At 43.6% G+C, this 14,234-nt stretch overlaps 2 protein-coding genes across 2 annotated transcripts; both read right to left on the bottom strand.

The window, feature by feature from the left end:
- Positions 1 to 647: 647 nt before the first annotated feature.
- Positions 648 to 4,364, bottom strand: LOC124648397 (protein SODIUM POTASSIUM ROOT DEFECTIVE 2). Its single transcript, XM_047188176.1, has 3 exons — positions 4,146 to 4,364; positions 3,957 to 4,032; positions 648 to 781 (listed from the first exon to the last, which is right to left on the bottom strand). Exons 1-3 carry the CDS (start codon positions 4,362 to 4,364, stop codon positions 648 to 650), a joined length of 429 nt encoding a protein of 142 aa, XP_047044132.1.
- A 1,415-nt stretch (positions 4,365 to 5,779) lies between these two features.
- On the bottom strand, positions 5,780 to 13,520 carry LOC124707244 (protein MLN51 homolog). The gene is made up of 11 exons (XM_047238910.1): positions 13,006 to 13,520; positions 11,239 to 11,341; positions 10,752 to 11,149; positions 10,096 to 10,658; positions 9,400 to 9,514; positions 9,018 to 9,140; positions 8,356 to 8,408; positions 8,176 to 8,221; positions 7,917 to 8,090; positions 6,403 to 6,496; positions 5,780 to 6,320 (listed from the first exon to the last, which is right to left on the bottom strand). Exons 1-9 carry the CDS (start codon positions 13,506 to 13,508, stop codon positions 8,063 to 8,065), a joined length of 1,932 nt encoding a protein of 643 aa, XP_047094866.1. The 5' UTR covers positions 13,509 to 13,520; the 3' UTR covers positions 5,780 to 6,320; positions 6,403 to 6,496; positions 7,917 to 8,062.
- Positions 13,521 to 14,234: the final 714 nt, after the last annotated feature.

Raw genomic sequence — 14,234 nt, 5'->3', positions numbered from 1 at the left:
CAGCCTGTGTTCGATTTGGCTGCCGGTGCTACGGTGCTACTGGTCAACGCCGGCGCCGCCTTGCGCCCCCGCCTCGCCTCCGCCCTGCTCCCCCATCTCTCCTCCGCTCTGCGCCCCCATCTCTCCTCCGCCCTCCGCCCCCATCTCTCCTCCGCCCTCCGCCCTCCGCCCTGCGCCCCCATCTCTCCTCCCCGCCAGCCAGGCCGCTCGCTCCCCCACCCCCGGCCCAAGCCTCCGTAAGGGGATGAGAACCCTGATCCATGGCGCTCGACCACTGTAAGACTCCACGACAAGCTGAGGCAACGCGTGACTTCAAGATCTGAGAAGGGGGTCGGGGGTGTTGGGGTTCGCGGCACATCGACGAGGCGTGCGAGGAGTTCTCCCGTTTGGTTCATTGCGTGGGGAGTGCGGGTTGAGCAAATAAAAAGCTTCAGGGTGTATTTGCAAAAACGTCTTTCCGACGCTTTTTTCGGATCGGAGGGAGTATCTTTTATAAAACAGAGGAAGTATAACATATATGCCACAGCCTTTTCCAACGAAACAAATAGTCGCTCGGCGCACGTACGGGCGTTGCATCCGCGTCGGAGAAAAATGGTCTCCGGCGGTGCATATGTTCATGCGGTGCGATCAACTGGTCGGTGGGTTGGTTAGCATAGCTGAGGAGGCATCCACAGCTGGGCGAGCTTCACCTTGGAGACGCTCTGCAACACCTCCAGCGGTGTCACGTCCCCGGTCACCACCACCTTCTTCCGCTGCAGATCCACCTCGAACGACGTCACGCCTGCAGCAGCAACAGCAGTGGAATCGCAAAATTAGTCGCGATGAATCGTCTTAGAAGCCAAAGAGGCATCAAATTCCCAAAAAGAAATTAACAGGATGCAATCCAACGCCAATAAAAAATGGCCAAGGCTACTCGATCTCCTATTTCCATTCAGAAAGGAAACTTAATTTTCTCCTCATTTTTTCTTCTTTACCTCAACTGTTCTCGAAACAGAAATTAGTGGTCGCGAGAGGGGGAAAGCTGGCATGTGAAAGAAATTTCCCGTGACAAAAGCCCATCCTGTAAGTGCCTTGTTGGTTCCCTTTTATGGGAATAAAAAATTCTTGTTGCTATAGTCGCACTAGTAGAAAAAGGGGTTCCATATATCACCCCATTGTCGTGCAATTTACCAAAGCTAGATATGTCGTACTCAACCTTTTCTCTACTTGTGGAATGTGGATTAGAAATGTCCCAGTAATTCAGTAAAGGTTGTAGGTTGGTTCAGATCGTTTGCATGTGCACGCACGCTTTATCCGACATCCAATTTGTGTGGGTTCCAAAATCCTGGAGTAGATGGAAATTATTTGTGAACTTTTGCATGTGAACAATAACTGACTTTTTTTTCCGGTAACAAAACAAACAAAATGAGGTACATTTTCTGGATCCAAGGGGCGAAGTATGGATTCTCTTGAATTTCAATTATTCAGTTCAATATCCAGGAAAAAATAGTACATCTTACCATAAAATGTCCAAGGATGTTTTCTTTTGTTTTAAGAAAAATAGATTGTAACTATATTCCAAAATTGTAAGGACCTTTTTGTTCACCGGATATCGAAAATGTAGAATAGTGGGATTTGGATGGCATGTCATATATGTTGAATCCAATAGAAATAAAAAACATAGGAATCTATAATAGAAGCTGTTAATTTGGTTGCACCACAAGAAAAACTTAGGAATCTGTTTGAAGAAGTACGTGAATGTCATAATTATCACTGAAACAAGAAAATATTAGATCAAACCTAAGGAAAAAAATTAACTATAAAATTTATATTACTATTGTTAATTGGGCCCTGCTCAAATTTGTTCTAGACCGTGGCAAGACCGCCTCCTATCTCATACATTTGTAGCACCGGTTTGCTAACAAGTTTTCTTAGGCTATCCCTTTGGGTTGTTCGTGAAGTATAGGAAGTCCTTCACCGATGTTGCCTCTTTGTTCTGCCGCATGCATTCCCTCCTGCCCTGTCGGGATAAGGTCGAGACGATTGTCTCTAGTCACATGTTCAAATTTTGGATTTGACCCGGCAGAACCAAACAAGGGAGCCCAACCAATCCATCCAAGCGGTTTAGGATCGATGGTTCCCCATTTCAGAATCAATCAACAGTTTGAGAACCATGTTGGGTTCAAGACGCACGGGTTGAACCTGCCAAACTGTACCCGGCCCCCTCAAGGTTTCAGCGGAGACACAAGTACTAATATACGTACTAATGGCTGTAGAATACATGCTTAATTAGTCAGAATTGGTATGGCCCAAACTTAATCGCTTTGTTCAGCTCTGTATGTTCCGAAGCCCAGAAAATGGCTAAGGCGGCCATGCACACGTAAGTTTCTGTTAAGCAGTTTAGGCGGTGAATTTTACTTGCTCCTTTAGGTAAACCTAGCGTTTTTGTTTAGATCGATTCCACGCTGCCGTTCGCTGCTAGTCCATGCCGCTTCTCGCCGGTATGCAGTCGCCAAACGGCATATGAGGACACCACCCGCGGCGGCGCTTGTCTAGCCAGAGTAGCTGCCACTGCCGCTGCGTTGGTTCGTCCGGCCGCTCCCATCGCTTACCTCGTATCTGTTCCTCAAGCTCTCAATTCTGAAGGTACGGCTTTGTTTGTATAATTGTGTATAGACTGCAAGTCACTAATACAATTAACTGGTTCACTTTGATACAAATAGATCGATTGATTACATTTTTTCCGAAAAATATCGATTGATTACATAGTTACAAGTTATTTCTTCTCATGAGATTAGATGGGATCAGTAAATTGTACACGATGAGGTTGGTAGTTTAGACCTACATTTGATATAATTGAATCCATCTTATTGCCAAACATACATTTCTGTAATTTGATACACATCAATAAGCTGCAAAAACTTGATATATTGTGATGTTTTATCTCGCGAAAAGGGCAAAGCCTCAGCCTTAGTAGTGTCTTTTCTTTTTATCTTGTGTGACCTTTGTCTTCGCCCCCTCCCCCCCCTGTTGGCGACCAATGCTCAGAGAACATGGAGGGGTGGACTCCCTCACATTGTCAGGAGGTTAAGCGTAAGCTAAGGATGCTGCAAGCACATAGCGTCGTTGGAGACGGTCGTCCGTAAACTAAGGATTTAATCAGGACGTGCTAACTGCTGCCACTACAACGCCCCTGAGTTATTTGGGATAGACTAGGGCGCCGGCCAACAATATCGATGTGCAGGAGCAGTATCGAGATCCAAAGTGCAAGGTACTGGCAGGGCATGCAGTAGTACCACAATGCGCACAAGCTCTGGAGTTTAATGCTCAGCGACGTACCAAAGCGTGTACAGTCTCGCTTTACGTTTTGTTTCATTTGCACATGCATATCCCAACGGTTTGGGAAGCTCAAATGTGTCATACAGGAGAAATTCGCACGTTTCCAAACTGGAAAAGTGTGGCTGCCGCTTTTGGCTGAGTAAGAAAATAGTACTATTGGCTATCTTGTGTCGGAAAAGTACACTAGTGAATAAGTGATCATGCATGAACTAATTACTACAAGGTAAAATTTTAAATAGCCGGTTACAGCCTACTATAGGTTTGTCACTTGGGAGACTTACCGCTAGGCCTTTTATAAGCTAAATGAGAAAAGAAAAAAAACGCTGATATATAGCCCTGCTAAGCACGGTTTAGCCCTGAAATAGGCCCTCATTAGCTGCTAAAACAGAGCTATCTGAAAATCTGTTCGATTTGATTTGATAAAACTTGTAGGTTGAATGGTTGAATAGTACCTAGTAGAGAATAATTATAAGGTTAATTAAGATTTAAAAAGGTAAGATTAATCATACTTTCTCTACCTCGCAAACCGCAGACTGAACTCTGAACACAGCCTACCCCTACTCTATCCTCAAAACTGAAAGCAGGATGCGTTGTAAGAGTACGAAATGGAAACGAAGGATCACGTAGTACTGTGTTACCTTCCATCTTTGAGATGTGCTTCTGAACTTTCTTGGCGCAGCCATTGCAGTGCATCGACACCCTCAGCTCCACTGTCTACATACACAAATTAAGCAACGAAACAGCGAGAGGAACATCAGACGAAGAACCCAAAAAAACATATCGGATCGTGGCACAACGATCTCACATTCTCAGACGAACCAACGTACCTTGGGCTCTAGATGGAATCCGAGCGTCCTGATCGACTTCCCCTCCACCACGACGTCCCTGAGCCTCACCACCTGGCTGCTGCTACTCACCAGGGCCTTCCTCTCCATGGCCGCCTCCTCCTCCTCGTCCATCCCGCGCACGCACAGGCACCCGCAGCCGGTGCCGGCGCACGCGGCGAAGCAGTCCAGGACCCTGCTGAGACTCCATAGCCGCCTCATCGCCGGCTGCTTGCCGTGCCAGTCGATCCCACACTCACTAGGAGAGAGACAGAGGGGGGTTCTTAAAAGAGCATGCTGCAGTGCAACTGTGCAAGCAGTGTGGAGTTGGCTTCTCAAGCTGACCAACTCTGTCGTCAAGATCCGTCGATGATCTAGCAAGTAATGTCCATGATAAATGATGGGAGACGGTACAAGTGTTGGTTATGGGAGTGATCCACTGCGTCCAAGAGATCAGTGACGGAGCTGGTACATGGGAAGGGCTAGTGATTGACCTACCGTGCATGTACAGGCAATATATATTCTGGACACGTTACAACTTACAAGGGGAGGATAAGGGTAGCTACCTAGAGCTGTCCGGTTGTTACCCGCCAAACTTTAGGTTTCTGAAAATTATCCCAACAACTATACTATGTCTAGAAAAGGATGTCGTCGTAGATTTGTCCAGATATAACTTTTTTCTCATACAAATGCATAGTACTCTTCTGCTTCTTTTCGAAATGAAGGTTGAAACCTCGGGGTCTGCATAGAAAAGATGCATACTTAATTAAGCATACTACTACTCTTATTGGCATCGAGCTTTGATCAGGTTCTTATTTCATCCAATCATGTGCATGTAGAATGTTTTTTTTTTGGTTGGTTTTGGCTTGTTTGTAGGGGGCAAGTTGCCGGCCTCGGCATGTGACAATGTGCACCTCTCGGCAAGCACTAGTGCCACCAATAGTCGCCTCCCTAGAGAGAATAGTGGAATCATATGGTACACTAGTTGTTCGATCGATCATGGCCTTGGTGATCCACACTGAAAGATGCATGCACGGATGAACTAGATGACAATGCCATGAAAGGGGCCCTAATCATTGGTTCCAAAAAGTAATAATCTACTCATGCTGCCCATGGATCGATCGTTGTCCTATACTAACTAGCTAGCTAGCCATGCCATGGATGTATAATCGGTGGCGAGCAAGCACCATGTTGACGATCGGGTTTGTAGTTTTTTATGATTCTTCACATTGATGATTTAGACTCTTGGTCGAATGGAGATAAATGTTGACGAGTGTCTCGCAATATTTTCGTGTAGTCAAGAGGAAAGGCAAAGTTTTCTTGCATGGGTGAGTGGTAGGTGCGGATGGCACTCACTGGATCACCACCAAACGTTACTGTGTTGTGATGATACGGCACACAAACCAATGTGAGTTTGCACTGTGTTGGTTTGTTTGTACCCCGTGCTAGTTCAAACCAATGTGAGTTTACACCTGTGCTGTAAACAAGTAAATGTGTGAGCCGCGACTGGAAACTACTGTACACATTGATGACCGCCTTTACTTGTTTGGACCAAGTACATAACATAAATCTGAACATATACACCATCAGGGATCAGGATTTGAGCCCGGTGATTTCGGCTGGGTTTTTCTCCAACAAAAAGATATCAAAGGATGCATTATTTTCCTATATTCGGTTATATGTGTTTTCAAAAGTATAAGTCATCTATAGTTGGCATCTGAATCAGCCATCAACGGCCAAATCAACGGCACATTTCTCAATCTTCAATGCTATCATCCAATCTATAGTTGGCATCTGAATCAACCATCAACGGCCAAATCAACGGCACATTTCTCAATCTTCAATGCTATCATCCATCCTTACAGCAAAGTTGAGGACAGCTCAAATATATATCAGATCTTTACTGAACTTGTCACACTATCTTGGAGCACAATGCAGCACACAAGTCTAAGAGCTCACTTACAGGGAGGGAACTGACAAGCCAACCAGGTACCACAAAGACAAGCACACAAGCAAAACCAACACTTATATTCCCTCGTCTTATACCATGGGAGAGAGGCTGCAGAGCGGAGGCCGGTCATATTCTTCGTCACATCCTTCATATTTCACTCATGTATGCCAATCAATGGGATGCTCAATAACAACACATCATCAAGATCAACGCCATGGAGGTACCACCTAACCATGCAACAAAAATAACATGAACCACCGCTGACAGAATAAAAAGTTTGAACACCTCAGACTTTTGACAATATATTACCTAATAAAGAAATGGCACCACCGCAGCAGCAGCCCATCGGAATACTCACTGCAAGTGATTACAGTGAGGATTCGAAAACCTTCAACTGTCAGACCTGCAAAAGGGCAGTGCCGAGTTGCATGAGTATGGCTTGTGATAACCAGAAACTACTCAACTAAGAATAAAGTTTTGTTTCATTCTGTCACTTTCATGCGGGTGGCACAACGAATCTCTTTATGATAAAGAGATCCATTTTGCAAGTTCGTTATTACGGGTAGTTCCTACAAAGAATTGGACTAATGACGTATACAATGCTTGAAGTATCGATGTAGATGCTACATAGTGGGTTCTCATCCTTCAGAGACTACGAGTGTAATAGGAGCCCCATCCGTTGACAAAAGGATCACCCTAAGATGATCATCTCATGGCTATTGGGAACGAATCAAATCAGATGGTTCTATTTCTCAACCTTTCTGACTTGCTCCTCCGGAACCAAGGTCGAAAGGATTGAAAAAGTCAGTATACAATGATAACTAAATGCCCGCTAAAGAGAAAATCTATCTGATTGTCTCTCGGCCGATATTGGTTTTTAGAAAGAAAAAACAAGAATTTTTTTTTATTAACATTAAGAAAAAAGAAACAATTATGCACAGTAATTGAAATCTATAAATAGTCTCTTTTACCGCTCCCTTTAGCTTTAGGCTTTAGAACTAACGAAAGATAAACCAATAAAGGAGAGTCGTACTGGAAGTCAGATTCCTTCAAGTTCTGGGCTACAAGAACCATACTAACATCTGGCTACTGAAGGCAAGTAGGGATCATGTAATGTACCAAAATATCCTTATGGGTGAAACGTTTGAACAACCACACATGAACAAGATCCACAAGGCTCATTTATGAGGAATAAACAAAAAAACGTAAATTTAGGGCTACAGGATTCCCCGTGATTTAGAAGATATTGAAAACCACAAAGTTGACCTCCAAAGGCTAGATTCTAAGTGTACCAGTTGTTTAGTTTTTAGCTATTGTAAAGATTCAACTACCTATTTTTATTAGAATAGTCAATAATGTGATGCAAGATTTTACTTTATTTTCCAAAGAAAAAATATTATAGTATATATAGGAAATCCTTGGAGCAAACTGAAATCCAAGAAAGCGAGTAGACACGGCAAATTGCCAACAATCTTGTTATGTCTAAACTACAAAAGGTTGGACCAATAAAAAAATACTTCAGTTACTCACTGTGATAAGAATATCTTGAAGCGCATCCCAGGAAATGATATCGTTACAATACATAATTATTAATAAGTGAAACATAATATGACAAGAAAATCCTACATCAATGAACATTCTAATGGGCACACCTAGTAGAACCTGTGGACCTGCAGCAGGCATGCAATGTCTACTGTGGTGAACATTTACGTACTATCAAGTTTCAAGCGAAAGGGCAGGACTACAGGTCACCAACAGCTGATATAAACTAACCAGAAATGAAAGGAACGATGATGGCCATGCTCAGCATTTATGATGGGTACCTGGCATTTTTTGGATACTGAATAGCACAAATGCTATAGATCAGACGCTGAAGTGTTTCAGGGATGCAGGAAGACCTCGTTGAGATAATAGGTCTTGCAAAGAGCCAAAGCTGGCAAATGAGTGTTCATTGATTATCATCGTATGCTCATTGTCCAAAGTTCATCTCCGAGTACCTGTAACAAGATGTAAAATGATATCAACACTTTGTGTTATTTAAAATCATATACCAAGCGGAATGGATATATTTCTTAACATTACCGGCGAGGTTTATTTTGGCGTCGACTAGACTCATCATTTACAACCTCTGCAAAAGCGGCAAATGACTCAATATATTTCAAGTTTCAATTAAAAGAGAGAAAAGAAACTACTACTAGTATATCTGAAATTGAATATTATCAGGTAGACAAACAATGTGAGAAGGAAACAAAGTTGGTTTACCTGTTATTTCTGAGGACTTCAACTGCGAAGGGGCATTACTTGCACTAGGTTCTCTGCATAAAGAGAAGCAACAAGATTAAAAAGCCAGAATTATTCATCCTTATTTCAGTAAAGATAAACTTTGCAATGCGGCGAGTGAAAGTACAAGGACAAGACATAAGACATAATGAATTCAGATTGGTCAGTCAGCGCTACTGAAAAACAAAACGAGAAAATACATTGGGAGGTGACATGACAAAATACAAGTCCTAGACCTTAGGCTAACTAAGTCGCTTAATAATTAAATCATGGTATGACACTGTTGTGAATATGTTGGAGACCCTCCTAACATCAGAACGAAGATGCTAGAATTCCACAAATTATGTGGCCTGATGCATTGTAATTTTTCTTTCCTGGGCTACGACCTCTGTTTGTATCTTGGGACTGCGCCCTTCCCCCCTTTGTTCACTGTTCAATTTTTCTTATATAGAAAATCTACTAGTGGGCCTCCCCTGCAGTTTTCAGCTCAAAAAAAGAAGTTTTAACCCTATCTCAAATCAGGACAGGTGTTCTTTGCAACAAGATGGAACTATAATCAAATTGATGTAATATATCTCCATATAAGCTGTACTGAGAAATCTAAATTGCTGCAGTGCATCATAGTTAGTATTTGACTGACATACCTAGGAGAAACTGGTGAAGATGCCTGCTCTGAAGGTCGAGAATAATAGCTGCCATCCATGGCTATATAAGGCGAGCCATAAGTTGGTCCTAAGCCTCCAGCGGAACCAGCCAATATTGGTAGCCTAAATTCAGTCAGAAGCGGAGACAAAATAAATTAAGTTATGAATGTCACAATCAACTGAATAAACGCTATGACATTACACCAGTTTGTGCATAAAACCATGTAATACCGAACAAATTTTCTTAAATTCACCATGGCAATTACAGTCATAATAAAACTCAAGCTGTTGATAACAATGAAAATTGCCCCATCATAAAATCAATAGACAACAGTAGCACACCATATCAGAATAGAAACTACCGAGACAATTAACTTCTTACCAAGCCATCTCAGAATTGTTGAGGCCAAGTTGTTGCTGAGACACAAATCCAGGTAGAGCCATACCAATCGAAGGAACACCAGGTCCACCTGGATGCTGGCCTCCAAACTGCATGACTGTATGAAAGATAACAGTTACTAGCATTAGTTAGGTTGCTAAATTCTGTGCAAGACTAAGACACTAAGAATAGATACATTTACTAGCATTAGTTGTTAGGTTGCTAAAATTTGTGTAAGACTAAGACACTAAGAATAGATATAGAAAACCGGATGTTGTATAATGGTACATGCGCGCTTCCTCGGTTAGTAATTACCAAGAAACTGATAACCCTATCAGCACCATAATTATGTGCCTATGGAGTATGGAAATTGGAACCCAATCAACATCAACCAGCAGAAACATAAAATTTACTGCTCAAGGCACCCTGCGGCATGCCTCTGTATTGAAACTTAGTAAGCACTTAATATTCAGCAAAAATACCATGTTCTTGTTTCATGCTTGACCAACATAAGACGTCACAAATAATATTAGTTTAAGGTAGGTTTCGATATTTTTCGTTAAAATGCATGGCATCCTATACATCTCTAGTACTCAGTATGAATTAATATCCTTTAGATGGTTGAATTACTTCTCTATTCTCTTCCCATACATGTAAAGCATGTTACTATATTGTTATTCACAGAGTACCAATACAAACCTGGAAAGAGCGCTGGGGTGCCATGGAAACCCTGATCACCAAGAGAAAGACTTCCTGTAACCCCGGGAACATGACCTCTGCCATAGAGAAAGGAAGCACGCTCTTCTCCTTGGTCACCATGTTGTCCCTTTACCGCCCATCGAGTAGTAGCCTTGTTTGATCCATGAGGTGAATAAGTTTCAGCGTCTTCAGTCAAAACTGACGGAGATTGGTTATTTGACGATGATGGAGACAAATGTGATCCAGGGCTATCGATGCCCTTTATAGCACCTTCAACAACCAACTTGCCATGCCCAACAGATGGTACAAAAGCCTTCCCTCTCGACAAGGAGGCATATTGTGGGGTTGGAGAAACACGCTCCATCACATTGGGGAGTGAGAACGGTCCACTAGTAGTACTGGGTTGTGATGGCCGAGAAGGGTAAAAGGGCGGCGAAGCTGAACTCAAGTTTGATGCAAAGGATTGCTTATTTGGAAAACCTTGTTCAGGCCGAGAATTTGAATTCTGAGGCTGGTGTCTACCCAGTTTTGCGTTTGACAGGGCATTTTCAGGATTCTGTGATCTGAAATATGGTTACAAATCAAAACATGCTGATGTTAGTTTTATATCAGAACAAATGTGCTAAGGCTGCATAAGAAGAAAACCTTCCACCCACCTATTATTTTGCTCTGACGAAATCTCAGTGGTACTCCTCGAACGTGGTTGGTAACGCTTAGAGCCTCTGCCTCGACTCACTCTTGGTGTGTCCTTGTGACTTCTGGAATTGTCATTGTAAGTGCGAGATTCTTTTGGAACCATGTTCAAGCTATCAACATCATCATTATGAGAATGAGACGGTTTGGAAGCTCTGTTCTTCCCATTCGCATGTGGATCTGGTCTTGGATTCTTCATATTATCACTGGCAACATGCGTTCCCTTGGGAACATAACTGTAGTTCTGGTTATCATCATGTGCTCGTGACCTGTTGCCTCTGAAATTACCACGGCTACCACCACGAGTCCTACCGCCAGGTAGGTTACCACGCCCTCTAGAGCGGCCTCTCGGATTTCTTATCTGGAAGCAGAAAAGACAAAAAAAAAACAGCTTCGTAAGAAAACATGCATTGAAGATAAGGCAGAGTACTCGCCTATTCGGCTACTCACATTGCCATTATGATAACCGCGTGGATGCATCTCATCATATCTGTCATGAACCCACGCTTGCTCCTCTTTAGGATTCCACAAATTTCTATCATTCAAAATTCTCCTGAATTGACAATATGGATAGATTAGGAAGCAGTTGAAATCTGGATCATGGTTCACCATCAATATCGGGAGAAAAGAAATTAAGCATCGTGGAATAACTATGATACAAAATTAAGCAACATATCAGAAATTATTGTGTTGAGAAACACTCATGCAAGCACAGTAGAAGTTCTCTAGCTCACTGGAATTTCAGATCACTTGGGTGGATGCTGGCTCTAGGACTCGACAACTTTCTACTACTGATTTCTATGTAATATATATCACACCAACTAAAATATTATGCAAGCCTAATATAATATATCACATGCATTTACACCTTATAATTTAGGCTGGTGCTTTCCTGACATTGCCTGTCTGCAATTCTGCAGCATTGTATCTATTGGTGTTTCTGGTATAATGGGGCATCAAGTTATCAACATATCCATGCTAACCAGTAGTTGTGACATATGTGGTGGATGGGACATGTGGGGTTAAGTCCCAAGACTCCTATGTTTAATTCTAAATATACTTGTAGAAAAGTAACTATCACTCTTCCATGCAGCACCTTATCCTCCAAGTTAGTTTGCTCAATGTTTCTTTTGACAAATAGAATTTGGCAAGTAATGGTCATGCATGCATCATAATTTCATGTCAGTACACGAATCAAATACTACAGTGCCGTATCAGTTTTTGGCCTCTTCTGGCATGTTTAGAACACTAGTTAACATGATAAGACTTTTTACATTAACTTTGGTGAGACTAGCCATATATGAAACCTCTCCCACCGAAATTTAGATGCAACTAAGACTCAGTTTCGTATCGTGGTAGACTGATAATCACATTGTCTAACCAGCTTTTGGTTATATTACTGTTTTGTTTCACTACCCTTTTGCTAGTTCCATGGCAATTTCTCTACGATGGATAATAAAGTAGGTCTAGCACAGCACAATTCAAGTATTCAACCACCGCAAGCTGAGCCTAAGTAAACTAGTAGCTAGCAATTCTGATGAAACTAACAAAGAATTAGGTAAAATCTGTATTCAACATAATCCCGGAGCTAGTAGCGAAACTGAGGAATTAATTTGAGATGGAAAAGCGAAACTGAACAGTTGGGTGGTAATTCCAATTGCCTAACCAGCTTTTGGTTATATTACAGATTTGTTTCACTACCCTTTTGCTAGTTCCATGGCAATTTCTCTACAAGGGATAATAAATTCGGTCTAGCACAGCACAATTCAAGTATTCAACCACCGCAAGCTGAGCCTAAGTAAGCTAGTAGCTAGCAATTCTGATGAAACTAACAAACAATTGGGTAAAACCTGTATTATTCAACATAATCCCGTAGCTAGTAGCAAAATTGAGCGATTAATTTGAGATGGAAAAGCGAAATTGAACAGTTGGGTGGTAATTCCAAATGCCTAACCAGCTTTTGGTTATATTGCTGTTTTGTTTCACTAACTTTTTGCTAGTTCCGTGGCAATTTTCCTAGAGGGATAATAAAGTAGGTCTAGCACAGCACAATTCAAGTATTCAATAACTGCAGGCTGAGCCTAAGTAAACTGACTAGCAATTTTCACGGAACTAACTAACAATTGGCTAAAACCTATATTCACATGATACAATTAGTCACGGAGATAGTACTAGCGAAATTGAGCGATTAATTTGAGAAGACGGAAGAGCGAGAACCTGCCACGCCCACGGCCGCGGGCCTCCTGGAAGCGGTCGTCGTGCATGTAGAAGGCGCCCGCCGTCGGCACGGCGAAGGGCTCGGCCTCCTTCTTCCCCTCCTCCCCCTCCCCCTCCGCGGCCTCCTCCCCAGCCTCCCCTCCCCCGTTGACCCCGCCCGCCTCCCTCGGCGCCGCGGCAACCGCCCCGGCGGGCGCTCCGCCGCGCCCTTGCTCGAAGTCCTCGTACACCTCCTCGTATTCAGCGTACTCCTCCTCCTCCCCGTACACCTCGGCGGCGCCCTGCCCGTCGGAGTCCGCGTCGGATCCGGCCTTCCTCCGCGGCAAGGGCGCCTCCCCCGCCGAGTCGTCGTCCTCCTCTTCCTCGTCGCTCGCCTCCGCCCGGCGCCTCACGGCCGGGAGCGGCAAGTCGTCGAGGTCGCTCTCGTACTCCTCCTCCTGTTCCTCCTCCTGCTGCTCCTGCTCCTCCGTCTCCGGCTCCGGTTTCTCCTCCTTGTCAGCCATTGGCGGCGCGAACGGCGAGATCCCGCGGCGGCTCGGCGGAATTGCGGAAGAGAACTAGGGCTCGGCGGCGGAGGAATCGACGGAATCTGGATGCTGCGTGTGGAGGTGGGGTGGGGGGAGAGGTTGGATGAGATTAAGAAGAAGGGCAGGAAGAGAAACCTGTCACCGTTTGGTGACGCCATCGGACACGGCTGTCCAAATCCAAATCCTGGAGCAGTTGGATCGGGGCTCTGACGGTGGATGATCCGGCCGTGCCACTGGAACGGCTGGCCCACACGTCGGTCGTAGGTATTTTTTTGCAAGGATCACATATGCTATGCGGTCACAAAGCCGGATCCTAGGGTTTTGCTTAGTGATAAAGCTTTGTCTAAACCGGAAAGTTAACCTCCAAGGGTCAGCGAGGTTAACATTTTTTTATGTTTGGCCGGAGAAAAAGGGTGTGGTGGGGCCAAAATACATTGTTGCGAGGTCAACTGCATCAAATTTTATTCTAGCAATTGTTGATGATGGCGGTGGATCGCATCGACAAGGTCAATCTTGGCTTGAAATATGTCAATGGACATCAAGCGTGTCCTTGTGGTTAGAGTTTGTAGGGATCTTGTTGGGCGATGAAAACATATAGATTTTTTTTTCGATAAAGGGAATATATTAATATCGAGAGATACCAATTACACCCAACCTCTGCAACAACGCACCACCCTAATGGCACTACGGATGTACACAGCT

The sequence above is a fragment of the Lolium rigidum genome, chromosome 4 (genome assembly GCF_022539505.1).
Source record: "Lolium rigidum isolate FL_2022 chromosome 4, APGP_CSIRO_Lrig_0.1, whole genome shotgun sequence".
Taxonomy (NCBI): domain Eukaryota; kingdom Viridiplantae; phylum Streptophyta; class Magnoliopsida; order Poales; family Poaceae; genus Lolium; species Lolium rigidum.
The sequence above is the reverse complement of the archived record's forward strand: the minus strand, read 5'-3'. Positions and strand labels throughout refer to the sequence as shown.